The 14,865-nt window shown below is 50.9% G+C and overlaps 1 protein-coding gene across 2 annotated transcripts in view; it reads right to left on the reverse strand.

The window, feature by feature from the left end:
• Positions 1-4,543: 4,543 nt before the first annotated feature.
• Positions 4,544-14,865, reverse strand: part of GATA1 (GATA binding protein 1) — an 11,567-nt gene continuing 1,245 nt past the window's right edge. The window contains exons 1-6 of one of the 2 annotated variants that reach the window (XM_017855432.1): positions 12,226-12,317; positions 7,499-7,737; positions 6,606-6,983; positions 6,359-6,504; positions 5,536-5,661; positions 4,544-5,062 (exon numbers count right to left, since the gene is read on the reverse strand). In XM_017855432.1, coding sequence (XP_017710921.1) covers positions 4,691-5,062; positions 5,536-5,661; positions 6,359-6,504; positions 6,606-6,983; positions 7,499-7,718 — 1,242 coding nt within the window. In that variant the 5' untranslated portion in view covers positions 7,719-7,737; positions 12,226-12,317 and the 3' untranslated portion in view covers positions 4,544-4,690. Of the gene's footprint in view, positions 5,063-5,535; positions 5,662-6,358; positions 6,505-6,605; positions 6,984-7,498; positions 7,738-12,225; positions 12,318-14,865 lie in introns of those variants that run through there. The other variant, XM_017855431.1, reaches the window with a different exon arrangement.

Here is a 14,865-nt window from a genome sequence, read left to right on the forward strand (position 1 = left end):
AAAAAAAAAAAAAAAAAAAAGAGAGATTATTATTAATTAGGCTAAATTATCCTAGCTGCTGTAACCCAGAATTTCAGGGGCTTAACAAATAAATGTTTATTTATTGCTCATTCAAAAGCCAATCTGAATATTTACTACTGTTCATTCATGGACCCAGGCAAACTCTATTTTGTGACTCTGTCCTCCTTTAGGTCCTTGGAGTTAGTCGGTTTTCAGTTGGTAGTCAGAGAAAGAGAGAAAATGGAGGATTGCATGAGAGATTTTTATGGGCCGGGCCTGGAATTGGTATATGTCACTTCTGCTCATACTCCATTGGTCAGAACTCGTCTTGTGCCCATATCTATCAGCAGGGGAGGTTGGAAAAGGTAGAGTGAGCTCAGGAAGAACAGGAACAGGTTTCAATGAGCTTATAGCAGTGTCTGCTATAGGGTTCCATAGACCCCACAGACCTATGCTGTCCTATATGGTAGCTACTAGCCACATGCGGCTACTGCTCTTGAAATGTGGCCAGTCCAACTTGAGATGATATGCTATAAATGTGAAATGTACACCAGATCACAAAACTCAGTATAAAAAGTTTATAATAGCTCAGTAATTTTTATATTGATTACATGTTGAAATAATAATATTTGAATAGATTGGGTAAAGTTAAATATATTGATATTATTAACAATAATTTTATCCGTTTTTTTTCTCTTTTTAGTGTGGCTACATTGAAAATATAAAATTACCCATGTGATTCACATATTTCTATTGCACAGCACTGCTATAGAAAGTTCTCTTTAAAGCATTGAGACAGGGACTCTTACTGTGTAGGGGTAGGAGCATCTCTGGGTCAGGTTAGTGTTTCCTGTCTGGGGTCAGGAGAATGATTCTGTTACCTGGTAAGGCAAGTTTGCAGGGAAATACAAAGGTTGGAGACATTGTAAAGTGAGAGGGAAAGCTGTGAAGGCATTTTCTTCCCATACAGATTAAGGTTAGGTGTTCCTTTTGAGGCCAAGAGAGTGGTTTTCTGTAGACGGCCAGGCCAGAGGATCACAGCATACTCAGGCCAGGTATTTCTGTCCAGGATCAGAGCTGTGTTACTAGAGAGAGACAGATCAGGTGATTCCATTGGGGGTTAGGCCAGGGGTTCCTGTGCAGTCTCCAGGCAGGTATTCATGGTGATTCTGATTATGGGTTTTTCAAGTTCAGAACAGAGGTTCCTCTACAGTGTAGAGGTTTTTTTATACTGGTTCATTCTTTGGATTACTCTAAAGAGGCAAATCAAAGGTTCCTGTTGAGTGTAAGGGCAGGATTTTCTGTGCCAGCTTAGGACACAGGTTCCTGCTGGGGGTCATAGAGGTTCCTGTGCGGGGTCAGGACAAAGATCCTGTGTGTAGTTAGGACACTGCCCCTTCAGAGATTCAGGTTGGTGTTTCTTCTGTTGGGTCAGGGCAGTGGTTCCTGTACAGGGTGCAGGTGGGGCTTCTAGGACAAGGCCAGGGAAAAGGCTGTTATAGAGAATCACATTAGACTTCCTGTTCAGGATCAGCAGTGTATTTCCAGGGAGTGAAGCTAGGAGTTCCTATAAAGATCAGAGATTCCTGTAAATTCCTATGAAGATCAGAGATTCCTGTAAATTACAGAGATTCCTGTAAATAAATTACTGTAAAAGTAAAGGATTTCTGTTGAGGTTCAGGACAAAGGCTTTCTGCAGAGACCGGTCAGAGGTTCCGGTACAGTTTTAGGGTCAGGCTTCCTGTAGAGCAGTGGTCTCCAACCTTTTTGGCACCAGGGACCAGTTTTGTGGAAGACAGTCTTTCCACGGATGGTGGGGGATGATTTGGGATGAAACTGTTCCACCTCAGATCATCAGGCATTAGTTAGAGTATCATAAGGAGTGTGCAACCTAGATTCCTCGCATGCACAGTTCACAATAAGGTTCGTGCTCCTATGAGAATGTAATGCCACTGCTGATCTGACAGGAGGCGGAGCCTAGGTGGTAATGCTTGCTTGCCTGCTGCCCATCTCCTGCTGTGTGGACCAGTTCCTAATGGGCCATGGACCGGTACCAGTCCATGGCCTGGGGATTGGGAACCCCTGCTGTAGAGGATTAGGGTAGTGGAGCTAATGCAAGGTAAGGACCAGGAGCCTCATGCAGCATCAGTAAATGCCACCCATATAGTGAGAAGGGGGGGTCCTGTATCAGGTGAGGCCATAGGTGCCTGTATAGGCTGAGGTCAGGGCTTAAAGTAAATGGTCAAGACAGGCATTCCTGCCGTAAGGTCAGGAAGTGGTTTTCTATACAAGTTTAAGACTGAGGTTCATGTAGAGAGTTGGATCATGGGTTCCTGTGGACTCTACGGGATAGGGTGTGAGATCACGGATTGTTGTGCAGGGCAATGTCAGGGATCATTGTCACCAATGAAGGCAAGAGGTTCCACACACAGTTGGGGTTCTTGAAGAGGTTGAGGACAGGGATTTCTGTAAAGACAGAGCTGGGTTCATGGTTTACTACTCAGTTTATTGTGAGTGAGGTGTTTTTAAAATGCTACCTGGAGGACAGGACTGCAGCAGTGTGAGGACAAAGGTAGTCCTGTCTGAGGTCAATACAGGATTTGTATAGGGAGACTGGGGCTTGTGTGGATGGTCAGGACAAGCGTTCCTGTCCAAGATGTGCAGGGCCTTCCTTACAGCTTAGTTCAGACGTCTCCAGCTGGGGTTAGGCAGAGGTTCTTACTATCCAAGGGCTGGCATTCCTGCACAGGATCAGGATGGGTTTCCTGTCGATAATTAGATGAAGGGTTCCCCTAGAGCTTCAGAGCTAGTCTTCTGTACCAGGCTTGGAGAGCTATACTTATGGGGGTGAGGCCCAGGGTTCCTGAACAAGGTGGGGCCAGGCATGTGTCCAGCACAGGTTCTGAGAGGGGTTTTTAGAGGATGGGGCCTCCTGCAGGGTGTGAGGGCTGGGCTTCTGAGGGGAGGCCAGACACATGTCTTTTATGGGATCAGGGCTGTTGTGGACAATGCCCACAATGAGCATAGACTCCTGTGATTCTGCAGCAGGCTACTTAGTGGAGCTGGCATGTCCACTAGCTGATGGATGGGCTGGTGTTCTGTGGAGGACAACTGTTTACCTATAATATGGTCAGGACCTACAACCCCCATATCCAGGGCTCTAGGGGAGAAGCCATAAAGAACAGTTAAGTGTGGGCAGCACTTATTTGCTGGGCTGGGGGTGTCACCCCATCCAAAATCCGCTCTTTAAACTTGGTGGTCAGGGTAAGTTACTCATCAGTTCTGGGCCTCACTCTTCCATTAGTGAAATGAGTATGGGTATATTATCCTCAGAATATTTGTTTCAGGCACTAATGAACTCAAGCAACTGGAGCCTCCCAGCCTGCTGCCCGACCCACAGTGAGCCCTCAGGAAAGGGTGCTGCTGCTGGCTGTGGGGAGTGACTGAACACATGGACCCCAGGCCAGACTGCCCCGCTGGGCCCCTTGCCACCGGCTGTGTGGCCTCCATTGAACCACTTAAGCAGTCTGCCTTAGGATGTCCCCTGACCCAGAGTATGCTCTTGTGTGTTTGTGAAATTGAGGAACAGACTCACTGTGGGGAGAGCAGCTCACCCAGCTGAGTGGGAGTGTTGGGGAGGGGGTTGGCACTGTGTGGAGCGCCCCACCTACTGAGGTTGAAACCACCTCCAGGGGCTGCTTTGTCCCCTAATCTCCCCTCTCATTCTCTACCATTTCCCACAGGGCTGCAGGCCGAGCTGGGCTGAGCAAGGTAAGACCCATCCAACAGGAAGACCCACAGACAACCCCGCGCCCCAGCACTGGCCTCTGACCTTGCCAGCTACCATTCCAGCTCCACCCTTCTCATTCCTTTCCTAAACGTGTCTTTTGTCCCTTGGAAGAGAGTCCCTAACTTACACCCTCTGAAACTCTGCCTGTTGAGACCTCCACAAACAAATGTACGCAGAGTTGCTCACATTGTTGGTCACTCAGAGACACTGTGACATGGCACATGCCACACGTAATGCACGCACATGCACACTCACGCCCATGCACAGGGACTTGCAGCGATATATTGCCATTGCCAGACCCACAAACACATCCTGACACACACTTCTTGTTCAACATTCCAAGACTCTTTATCAGATTCTGTGCCCACCATGTATGCTGTCATGCTGTCTCAAAGGTCCCCCAGCGTTGTGCCCAGCCGCACGACCACAGCCCTGCACACCTCCTTATCGCCTGCTCCATCACACACACTTCCAGTGTGCTCATACAGTCACACGGCACCACCCCCACCGTCAGCAGGCCCTGCATGGCCTCTTACCATGACATATGGAACCACCTGGACATTTCACAAAAAGTTTCACATAGACTGTTCCAATCACACAACATAAACCTTGGTCACAAAGTGTCACATGTGCCACCTCAGCCAGCCTCACATGGTCACACGTTGTAGGCAGGCACTGTCATCAGAAAGCCACAGGCATTGTTACACACTCCACCTGGCTCTGCTGTCCAGCCACACACAGACACACCCCCAATTTCAGGACTTTGATGGTTTTATTTTACAAAAGCTTTGAAGGTTCAGGCCATGGGGTGCCTAGGGCCCAGAGACTTGGGTTGTCCAGACTGCTGACTACAAGAGGAAGAGGACACCACCCCTCCTTTGGAGGCCGTGCTCTGTGCCCTCACGAGCTGAGCGGAGCCACCACAGTAGCGCTGGTGGTGGGGGGCATGGGGCCTGTGGGGAAGGAGCCTGTGGGTGAGCCCAGCAGGGATCCAGGGAAAGGCATGAGGTGGCTAACAGGCCCTGACAGCACCACAGGGCCCAGGCCTTGGTAGAGATGGGCAGTACCTGGGGGGCCCAGTGTCAGGCCTGAAGCCACCTCCCCACAATTCCCGCTACCACTGCCCCCAGCCACTACCATAAAGCCACCAGCTGGTCCTTCGGCTGCTCCTGTGCCTCCCAGACTGGAGCCCCGTTTCTTTTTCCCTTTTCCAGATGCCTTGCGGTTTCGAGTCTGAATACCATCCTTCCGCATGGTCAGTGGCCGGTTCACCTGCCAAAAGGGAGGCTGTGGGTGTCCCCAACTCCAGACCTTTGCATCTCTGTGTCTCAACCAGGGATACCCTCTCTACCCCACTTCCTTCAGGGTAAGATAATTTTGGGGTGCAGAGATTGTCTTAAGGAATCCTGAGGTTGTGAGACCCTGAGCTTGGGAAAGCCTCCAAGGCTGATAGGAGCTGCCCAAGGTCTAGGACAGGGGTGTGGACATTAACTGATGCCTGGAAGTAGGGGAGAGGAGAGGAGGGTGGAGGAGGAGGGAATGGAGAAGGAAGGAGGGAGGGTAATAACAGAGAAGGGGGAAAGTAGAAGAGATGAGGGAAGGGGGAGGAAGGAGGGAAAGGAGGAAGGGGAAAGAGGAAAGAGGGTTGTGGGGAAAGAGAGAAGGTGGAACAGGAACAGAGTCTGGGGCAGTGTGGCATGAAGACAAGGAAAGCAGAGGGGTGGCTCCAAGGGGCAGGGTGTCACCTGGTGTAGCTTGTAGTAGAGGCCGCAGGCATTGCACACGGGGTCCCCGCTGGCATTTCTCCGCCACAGTGTCGTGGTGGTCGTCTGGCAGTTGGTGCACTGAGTACCTGCCCGTTTGCTGACAATCTAGGGGACGACAGGATGTGAGATCAGTGCCCTGGGGATGTGGAAGTGGGGGTAAGAGGCTCATAGGGGATGTCAGGAGGACCCAAGAAGTGAGGGTCAGGTTGAAGGCAGGGCTTTGTGTACAAGGTGATGCCTGAGGATTCTGTATGGGGCCAATACAGGGATTCCTGTCTGGTATAAGGTTCTTTTGTTCTGTATTCTATGGGGGACTACATTGGTGGTTCTCAGCTTTGGCTGTGTATCAGAATCACTTGGGGAGCTAAAATATCCTGATGCCCAGGCAGCACCCCAGTCCAATTCCATCAGCACATCTGGGAGAAGGGACCTGGGGTGATTGCAGTGTGAAGCCAAGGACGAAAACACTGGTGTACAGGTTGAGGACAAAGGTTTCTGTTTGAAGCCTATAAGGGTAGGTTGAGGATAGGAGCTTCTATAGATCTGGGTTCCTATACAGGGAAAGGGCGGGAGTTCTTATGCAGGGTGAGGGCAAGGATTTCCATACGGAATGAGATTTTCCTGTGTAGGATGAAGGCAAGGGTTTCCATGTGATATTGGGACAGGGGTTCCCGTACAGGGTGGCCTGCAGTAGCTTCCTGTAAACATGAGAACAGCGTTCCTATACAATGAGAATAGGTGGCTTGTACAGGATGAGGACAGGGGTTCCTGTGTATATGGTGAAGCAGGTCTGTGGTCTTACCAGGCGCTTCTTGGGCCGGATGAGGGGCCTATTCTGCCCATTCATCTTGTGATAGAGGCCGCAGGCATTGCATAGATAGTGGCCTGTCCTGTCCCTCCGCCACAGTGGAGTGGCTGTTGCTCCGCAGTTGACACACTCCCTGGCCTCTGGTGGGGTGAAGAGGAGAAGAGGGGGCCAGGCTTAGCTCAGCTTTACTTTGGGCCACCCTTCCCACCTCAACTTCCCTGTCCTTTTTTGAGTTTCTCACCACAGGGAGGCAGGGGCAGAGTTCCACGAAGCTTGGGAGAGGAATAAGCTGCTGAACTGAGGGGGCTTCCGGTGGGAGAAAAGAAGGTACTGGAAAAGTCAGGGCCCCCATAAGCACTACTGGGGACAGGGAGTGATGAAGGCAGTGCAGGCCCCAGGGTCAAGAGGTCTGGGCTCAGCCGCTCTGTCTTCAAAGTCTCCAGGAAGCTGGTGCTGCCTTTTCCATCTGGATCTTCCGCGGCCTGGGGAGGGGAGTCCTCGCGGGTGGGACACACAGTTGAGGCAGGGTAGAGCCCCGTCTTGCCGTAGGCCCAGCTGGCATATGGTGAGCCCCCTGGGATCCCCTCCATACAGTTGAGCAATGGGTACACCTGAAAGACTGTTGGGGGACAGGTAGGGACAGAGGAAAGAAGAGGCAAAATCAGTCTAGGGTCAGCCCACGTCAGGGTGCAGTGGTTCCCGGCACCCCCAACATGGTGGCCAAGTTCCCAGCTTTTCCACAGGCTGCCAGAACAGCTGCTGGCCATCGGATGCTTCCTGGATCCTGAACCCCACTGGTCAGTGTGGCCTCTGCAATAACCTATGACCATTTCCAAGTGGACTTTTGAGGATGACTGTTGGGATTTGGAGCTCCACAGATCACTCAACAACTAGGGCAACCACCACATACTTCCAATATTGCCTTTCAGTGTGGTCGCCCCAATGTGGCAGGTTGAGGAGCATTGGAATTCCCAGGTCTGCCCTTAACTAGGAAAAGTGGTCGGCACATCCATTTGAGAAGCTTCCAGCCACTTCTGAGATATCCTCACAGTGGTACTCTGACCTAGCCAAGGATCTCCATGGCAACCCCAACAGCACTCAGCCAGTGCCAAGACAGCCACCCAATGGAGTTACCTGGGGAGTGTCTGTAGGCCTCAGCGTCCCTGTAGTAGGCCAGCGCTGCAGCTGCAGCGGTGGCTGTGCTTGGGGCAGTGGAGGAAGATGCTGCATCCAAGCCCTCAGGCCCAGAGGGGAAGAAAACCCCTGATTCTGGCGTGGAGGATACCAGAGCAGGATCCACAAACTGGGGGAGGGGCTCTGAGGTCCCCAGGGCCCCCAGGCCAGGGAACTCCATGGAGCCTCTGGGGGTTAACCTGCAAAGACAGAAGGGGTCCTCAGACACAGAAATCCTCTGTCCTTCACCTCCTTTCACCTGCTCCTCTTCCCTCCTTCCCCCTTCTCCCACTCCATCACCTCAGTTTCCATATTCCTCCTTCCCACCTCCCATTCCCCTCCTCCTCCTCACCTTAGTCTCCCCTCTCCTTCCCCTCCTTCTCTTCCTCCCTCTCCTCTCTTTTCCCTCCTGCATCTCCCACTTCCACTCCTGTGTGCCCCTCCTTTCATCTTCCTCCTCATTCTCCCCATCTTGCCCTGTTTGTCTTTCCTCTCCTCCCTCCTCTCGCTCTTCCTCCACTTTCATCTGCTCCTACCTCTCCCTTCTTCCTTCCATTCTCTTCCTCCCCCTCTTCCCTTTTCCTCCTCTTTCTCCCGTCTCTCTTCTTCCCATCTCTTCTTTCTCCCCCTTTTCCCCACTTCCTTCTCTTTCCACTCTTTTCTCATTCTCCTCTCCTACTTCCTTTTTCTTCTCCACCTTCTTCTTTTCCTCATTGACCTCCTCCTTTTCCTTTCCTGTTTCCCCTCTTCCTTGTCCTCCTCTTTTTGTCTTCATTCTCCTTTTATATCTTCCTCACACACCTTATCTCCCTCTCCCCCATCTGCACACACCACTTTTGTTTTTTGAGGCAGGGTCTCCTCTGTTGCCAGGCTGGAGTGCAGTGGCATGATCTCGGCTCACTACACCCACTGCCTCCCAGACGCAAGTGATCCTCTTGCCTCAGCCTCCTAAGTAACTGGAACTACAGGTGTGTGTCACCACGCCTGGCTAGTTTTTGTTTTTTTTGTAGAGATGCGGTATAACTATGTTGCCCAGGCTGGTCTTGAACTCCTGGCCTCAAGTGATCTTCCCACCTCAGCCTCCCAAAGTACTGGGATTACAGGTGTGAGCCACCATGTTCGGCCTCTCTTCCCCTGTCTACATCTACTCTCCACTCCTTTCTCCTACTACTCATTTTCTCCTCCCCTCCATTTTCTTCATCCTTCTCCTCTCTCCCTTTTCTGTTCATCTTTTTCTCCCTTTCCCCATCTCCTCTCCTCCCCTCCTCCACTTCCTCTTATTCTCCCCATCCCCCCATCCTTTCTTCCCTCCCCCTCTAGAAGAGTCTGGGTGAGGGTGGGATGGGGTGCAGGACCAGAGTCCCTTGAGCCTCTTGGTCACTTCCCCCAGGACTTTGGGGTTCACCATCCTCTGCTCCCCAACTTCATCCCTATCTGTTGTATCTTTCCCTCTAACTTTCTCAGAAACCCCATGGTTTCCGGGCTTGACTCCCTCCTCCCTCCACCTCCGTTGCATCTACAGACAGAAGGCCCCCTTAGTTCCTCCGTACTTCTCGGTGTGGGGGGGTCAGTACCCCCCACTGCTTATCTCTGCCTTCCCCGCCCAACTTTTGAAATCACCCCAAGGCCACTGACTTCCTCTGAAGAGGGTGACAGGTGGGAGGTACCTCTACTGGTACCCTCTCCCCTTGGGAGGCCCACCATAGTTCTGCTTTCAGGCTCTTTCAGTTCCCAGGCCTCAGTTTCCCCATCTGCTGTATTGGGGATGGTTATGGGCTGCGGCTGAGCTGAGACTTGTGGGATGGCCCTTTGCCTCTGTTTTGCCTTGTGTGTGTCTCTGTCGTCTAGCTCTCCACCTCTCTGTCCCCCAGGGCTCTTTCCCCTGACTCTTTCCTTTCAAGTCTGACTCTGTAGCTCCCCCAGCTTTCTGTGTTTCTATGATATAACTTGTCTTGTCTTCTCCTTTTGTGCTTTTTTATTTTTATTTTTTTGAGACAGAGTCTCATTCTGTCACCCAGGCTGGCGTGCAGTGGTGCGATCTCGGCTCACTGCAACCTCAGCTTCCTAGGTTCAAGTGATTCTCATGCCTCAGCCTCCCTAGTAGCTGGGATTACAGGCATGTGCCACCACACCCAGCTAATTTTTGTATTTTTAGTAGAGACGGGGTTTTGCCATGTTGGCCAGGCTGGTCTTGAACTCCTGACCTCAAGTGATCTGCCCACCTTGGCCTCCCAAAGTGCTGAGATTATAGGCGTGAGCTACCGCGCCCGGCCTCTTTCTGTGCTTTTGTAAATGTTTGATGATTTTCTGTCTTGTTTTCTGTCTTTCCATGTTTCTCTCTCTGGCTCTCTCTTTCTGTTACTCTTGCTTTCTCCCTTTCCTCTATCTCTCTGAACATCTCTGCATGTCTCCCATTCTTCCCGCTTGTTTGTCTCTTCCCTCTGTTTCCCTCTCTTTGGGCCCTCTGACCTTATGTCCATGTGCCTCGTAGTAGTCTCATACCCCTGACCGTACCCAGCCACATGCAGCTCGGGATAAGGAGCTTGGAATGCTGGCTCTGGCCCTACTGTGCTGGCCTGCTCTGTTTCTGTGTCTGTAGGGTGGAGTGACAGGGCTAGACTAGAAGGCTGTCTTCAAACTGCCCCTTACTCCTGCTTACATGACCCATGGTATAGACAGGCTAAGGGGCAGGCCCAGGCTTGGGGATTGTGCTAGGAAAGAGATGGGCCACAAGTGTGCCCACCACCAACACCTCCTCAGCCCCAGGGTGCCTGCTGTTGTTCTCTGAAGAGAGTGTCTTGCTTCCCCATCTTGGTCTCTATCTCTTTCCTCTCTGTCTCTAACTCTTTCCTCTCTGTCTCTAATTCTGTGTTAGTCTCTGTCTCTTCACAGTGCTACCTGCGGGTATCTCTGCATTTCTATCTCCTTTTCTGCTCCTGGGTCTTTTTTTCTTTTTCTCCGGCCGTTTGTCTGTCTTTGTCTCTTACTCATTAAGTTTCTCTCTGTTTTTCCTTTCTCTTTATGTCTCTTTGTCTCTTGCTCTTTGTCTCTGTGTCTCTGTCTCTCTCTCTCTCTCTTCCCATCTCTCCCTCTGTTTCTCCCTCCCGTCCCTGTCTCATTGTGTGTCTCCTGCTCTCTTTCTTTCACCTACTATTCCCTCATCCCCTCAACCCCACTTTACACACCATGATGTCCCTCTAACCCCACTGCCCCCAACCCCTGCACTTCACACCTTGGTGAGTCCAGGGCTGCCCACCCCTCCTATGGCAGGGGCCCAGCCCCTCACCCCAGTTATCACTCTCCGGACAGAGATAAAGTTTATCTCGAGGCTGGGGGATATGAAAGCTGCTTATCAGCTGCCCCACTAGAGTAAGTGTTGCCCCAACGGCAGCAGCAGGCAGCAGCCGGCACCCTCCACTCTCCCTCGGCCCCAGCCCCTCACCCCAGGTAACATTCCAATCTTAGCCCTCAAGGGAGGGTCTCACGGGGCTGAAGGGAGCAGATATAAGGTCTAGGGAGCAGATACGGGGCTTGGGGGGAGATAGAGGTGGAGTTTGAGGGTCAGATATGGGGTTAAGTCAGAGAGAGGTTTGGGGTGTAGCCATGGAGTTTGGGGGAAGGCAGATATGGGGGTTTATGGAGCAGAGACAAGCTTGGAAGTTCAGGGACACATTTTGGGCTCAGGAATAGGTTGTGAAAACAGACGAGGTTGGGGGATCAGAGGCGAAGTTTGAGAGTCAGAAATAAAGTTGAGAAGTAGTGTGGGAGTCAGATTCTGAGGGTTATAGAAAAGTCTGGGGAGTTCAAGGGTTTTTCTGGAGGAGAGATGGAGTTTAGGAGTGAAAGATCTGTTTGGAGACAGAAATGTGGCTAGTGGTTAAAGGGGAGTTTGAGAAGCCAAGATAGAATTGGAGTAGAGAAAGGCTTGGAGCTGGAGAGATTCAGGGAGACAAAGAGATGTGCTTTAGGGCTGAGATAGGGTTTTGGGAAGGCAGACATGAGGGTTCATGCGGCAGAACAGATTTTGGGGAGTCGACTTGGTATTTGGAGTGACAAAGATATTTTACTGAGTAGGCAGGGAGTTGGGAGAGAGAAATGGTTTGGGGAGATCAGAGAGAAGTCATTGGGAACAGAGTGGGTTTGAGAGGGAGAGATGGGGTAAGAGGATGGAGCTAGGGTTTGGCAGATCAGAGACAGGTTTGGGGGCTCAGAGTGGGGCAAAGACAAGGTGTTATAGAGCGGATAAGGGGTTTGGGAGCAGAAAAGTGAGGTTTGGAGGAGAAGTCAGGGAGACAGAGACAAGTTTGGGTGAGTGGAAATCATATGGGACAAGGAAAGGATTTCGGGGGATAAAGTCATGTTTTGAGAGGCAGAGTTAGTGTTTAGGGGAGACAGACCTAGGGGTATAGGGAGCAAAGTGAAAGGATCCAGAGGATATAGATATCTTGGATGGAATGGATGGGAGGGCAGAAAGAGGTGGGGTTTAGGGGGTAGATTTGGGGTAGAAATGGGAGTTGGAAAGACAGGTGGGTCTGAGGAGCTGTAAAGGGATTCAGGGCTGGCTGACACTTTGGGGACCAGCCATGGGTTGGGGAGCCTGGAGCAAGCTGAGGGGTGGGTAGCCATAAAGGTAGGGGTAGCAGGCCCAGGGTTGCCTTGGTGGGAGCTCAGTGGGGGCTGAGACTGACCTGGGCTGGTTGTTGCAGAGGGTTCAGCCGCCTTGGGGATGTGGCAAGCTCAGTGTGATCCCAGGGGGTGTCCTGGCTGGCCTTGGCCTTTGAGGCTCCCTTCCTCCCTCCCTCCCTCCCTCCCTTCTCCCTCCTCCCTCCTCCCCAGGGAGTGGCTGGTGCCCCAGTGGGTGGGGCGGTCCAGGGGAGGGGCCGGGTCCGTGCTTGTGGGGCACCTCTTGGGCACTGAAGCCCCTCTTCCACCCTCCCTGCCCACGCTGGGGATTCTTGAACCCCGCTCAACTTAGGCTTCCAGGGACTGTAGTGTCCAGACAAGCAAAATAGACTGAAACCAAGATAAATGAAAATAGCAGATATGGTTTCACGACTTCACTGGGCTTTTCAGAGAGTAAAGCCCTTAAGGTGTGCGGGGCCGGTGTGGGCTAGACTCCTATGTATGTGTGTCTTCCTGGCTGCAGATGTGGCTGTACCCATTTTGCAGGTGAGAAGAGTGAGGCTCAGAGAGGTTCTGCTGGATTTGAACTAGAGCCCGTGGGATACCTTGATGACCCAGGCTAAGCCTACGGGCCAGGCCATTGCTGGCGGGAGTCAGGGGCATACTCACTGAGCGCCCCACTGGGGCTTACGCCAGCTCCAGCCTGCCCTGGGGCAACAGATAAGTCTTATCAGATGTAGGCGACTGTGGCTGTTGGCGCCGCAGTAACAGGCTGTCTTGGGGTGAGGGTGTGGGGGTAGGAACACCCAGGGACAGCGGCCTCAACTTCTTCCCCACCATGCTGCCTTGGAGGCGGGAAACTGAGGTGGGAGCCAGGGATGATTCCTTGAGGAGTGAGATAGGGTAGGGAAGGATAGGGATAGAGTGGGAGAGACAGGCAGAGAGACAGACAAAAACAGAGATAGGCGGAGAGAGATGGAAATGGGGAGAAAGAGAGTGACAGAGATAAATAGAGAAGGAGACAGACGTGGAAGGAGGCAGAGAGAGGGCACAAAAGGAAAGGAGAAACAAAGAGGGCGAGACATCTGGGGAGAACCAGAGACCATTAAAGACAGAGAGAGGCAAAGAGAGAATGAGAGACAGAGATGGACAGAAGCGACAGACAAAACCTGAAAGGGAAAGAAGCCAAAGACACAAGTGGAGAACTGAGAAGGGAGACAGAGACAGGGGGATATTCAGAGACAGACTCAGAGGAAGGTCATTAGACCTCCGGTGGCAGACTGGATCACACCCTGGGCATGTGGTGCCCACACAAGTGGGATGGGGGGATGTGGATTGATGTCGCCTGTGGCTCTGCCCTCAGCCCTCAGCAAGGGACAACCAGAATGTGGCTAGACCTCTGCACCCCAGTCCCCACACTCCTGCCCTGCTCCACCTCCTCCAAACATTAATGACAACAACCACAGTGTCTCATAGACCTGTACCTAACCTGAGCACTTTTTCTACATGAAACATCTGACACACATGCACACATGGGACAAGGAGCTGTCCTGCCCACCTAGTCTACAGATGGGGAGACTGAGACCTACAAAAGGCAGAGGGCAAGGATGGAGCCCCAGGTCAGTGGGGTCGACTTGCCCACTGGCCCACCCTGGAGGGATCTTGTCATTCTTATCTCACTCCTCTGAACCTCAGTGTCCTCATATGCAAAATGAGAGATTTGAGGAGGAAATAGAGCAAGCCCATGAATTCCTATTTATTGAGCTCCTGCTGGTGTGCCACGCCCCGTGCTGAGCCCTCATCAGTAATAAGGAGAACGACTACAAAGACACCTCTGACGTAAGTGGCAGTGGTTTCAGGAGATGGACTCTAGAGCCAGTTCATCCTCGTTCAGAGACTGCCCTAAACACTAACGGATTGGGTGACCTTGGGAGAGTTACCATCCCCTCTGGAATTTAGCTCCTCATCTGTAAAAATGGGGTAATAATGTACCCCAATAAGCCACTCCATGCAGTGACTGGGGAGACTAAATGAGTTTTAACCCATGTTACATGATTTTAGCTTACTTGAATCTGAAATCTCAATAAATATTAAGTATCCTTATTTATTGAGTGCCTACTGTATACAAGAGAGAGTACACAGCCCTTTCTAACCCTGCAACTACTTTTAGTACTAATGCTAATAATATGCTGACACCAAGAGTAATACCAATATTAATTGTAATATAGATACACTAAAACTAATTTTATTTCTTTAAATTTATGATTGACACATAATAGTTGTACATATATATGGGGTAAAACATGATGTTCTGATACATGTATATATTGTGTAGTGATCAAATCAAGGTAATTAGCATATTAATCGCCTTAAACATTCATCTTTTCTTTGTGATGAGAACATTCAAAAACGCCTCTTTTAGCTATTTTGAAATGCACATTTATCGTTGACTCTAGTCATTGTACTATACATTAGAACACCAGAACTTACGCCTTCTATCTAACTATAGCTTTGTACCCATTGACAGCCTCTCCCCATCCCTCCCTGCCTCCTACCCTCCCATCTGCTGGTAATCACTATTCTACTCTTTACTTCTATGAGGACATACTAATTTTCATAGTAATACTCATCTAATGCTAATACTAATTTTAATCTAACAGTAATACTATTATTATTATTATTATTATTATTTATTTTTTTTTTTT

Source organism: Rhinopithecus bieti, unplaced genomic scaffold, assembly GCF_001698545.2.
Source record: "Rhinopithecus bieti isolate Rb0 unplaced genomic scaffold, ASM169854v2 scaffold_41728, whole genome shotgun sequence".
Classification (NCBI taxonomy): domain Eukaryota; kingdom Metazoa; phylum Chordata; class Mammalia; order Primates; family Cercopithecidae; genus Rhinopithecus; species Rhinopithecus bieti.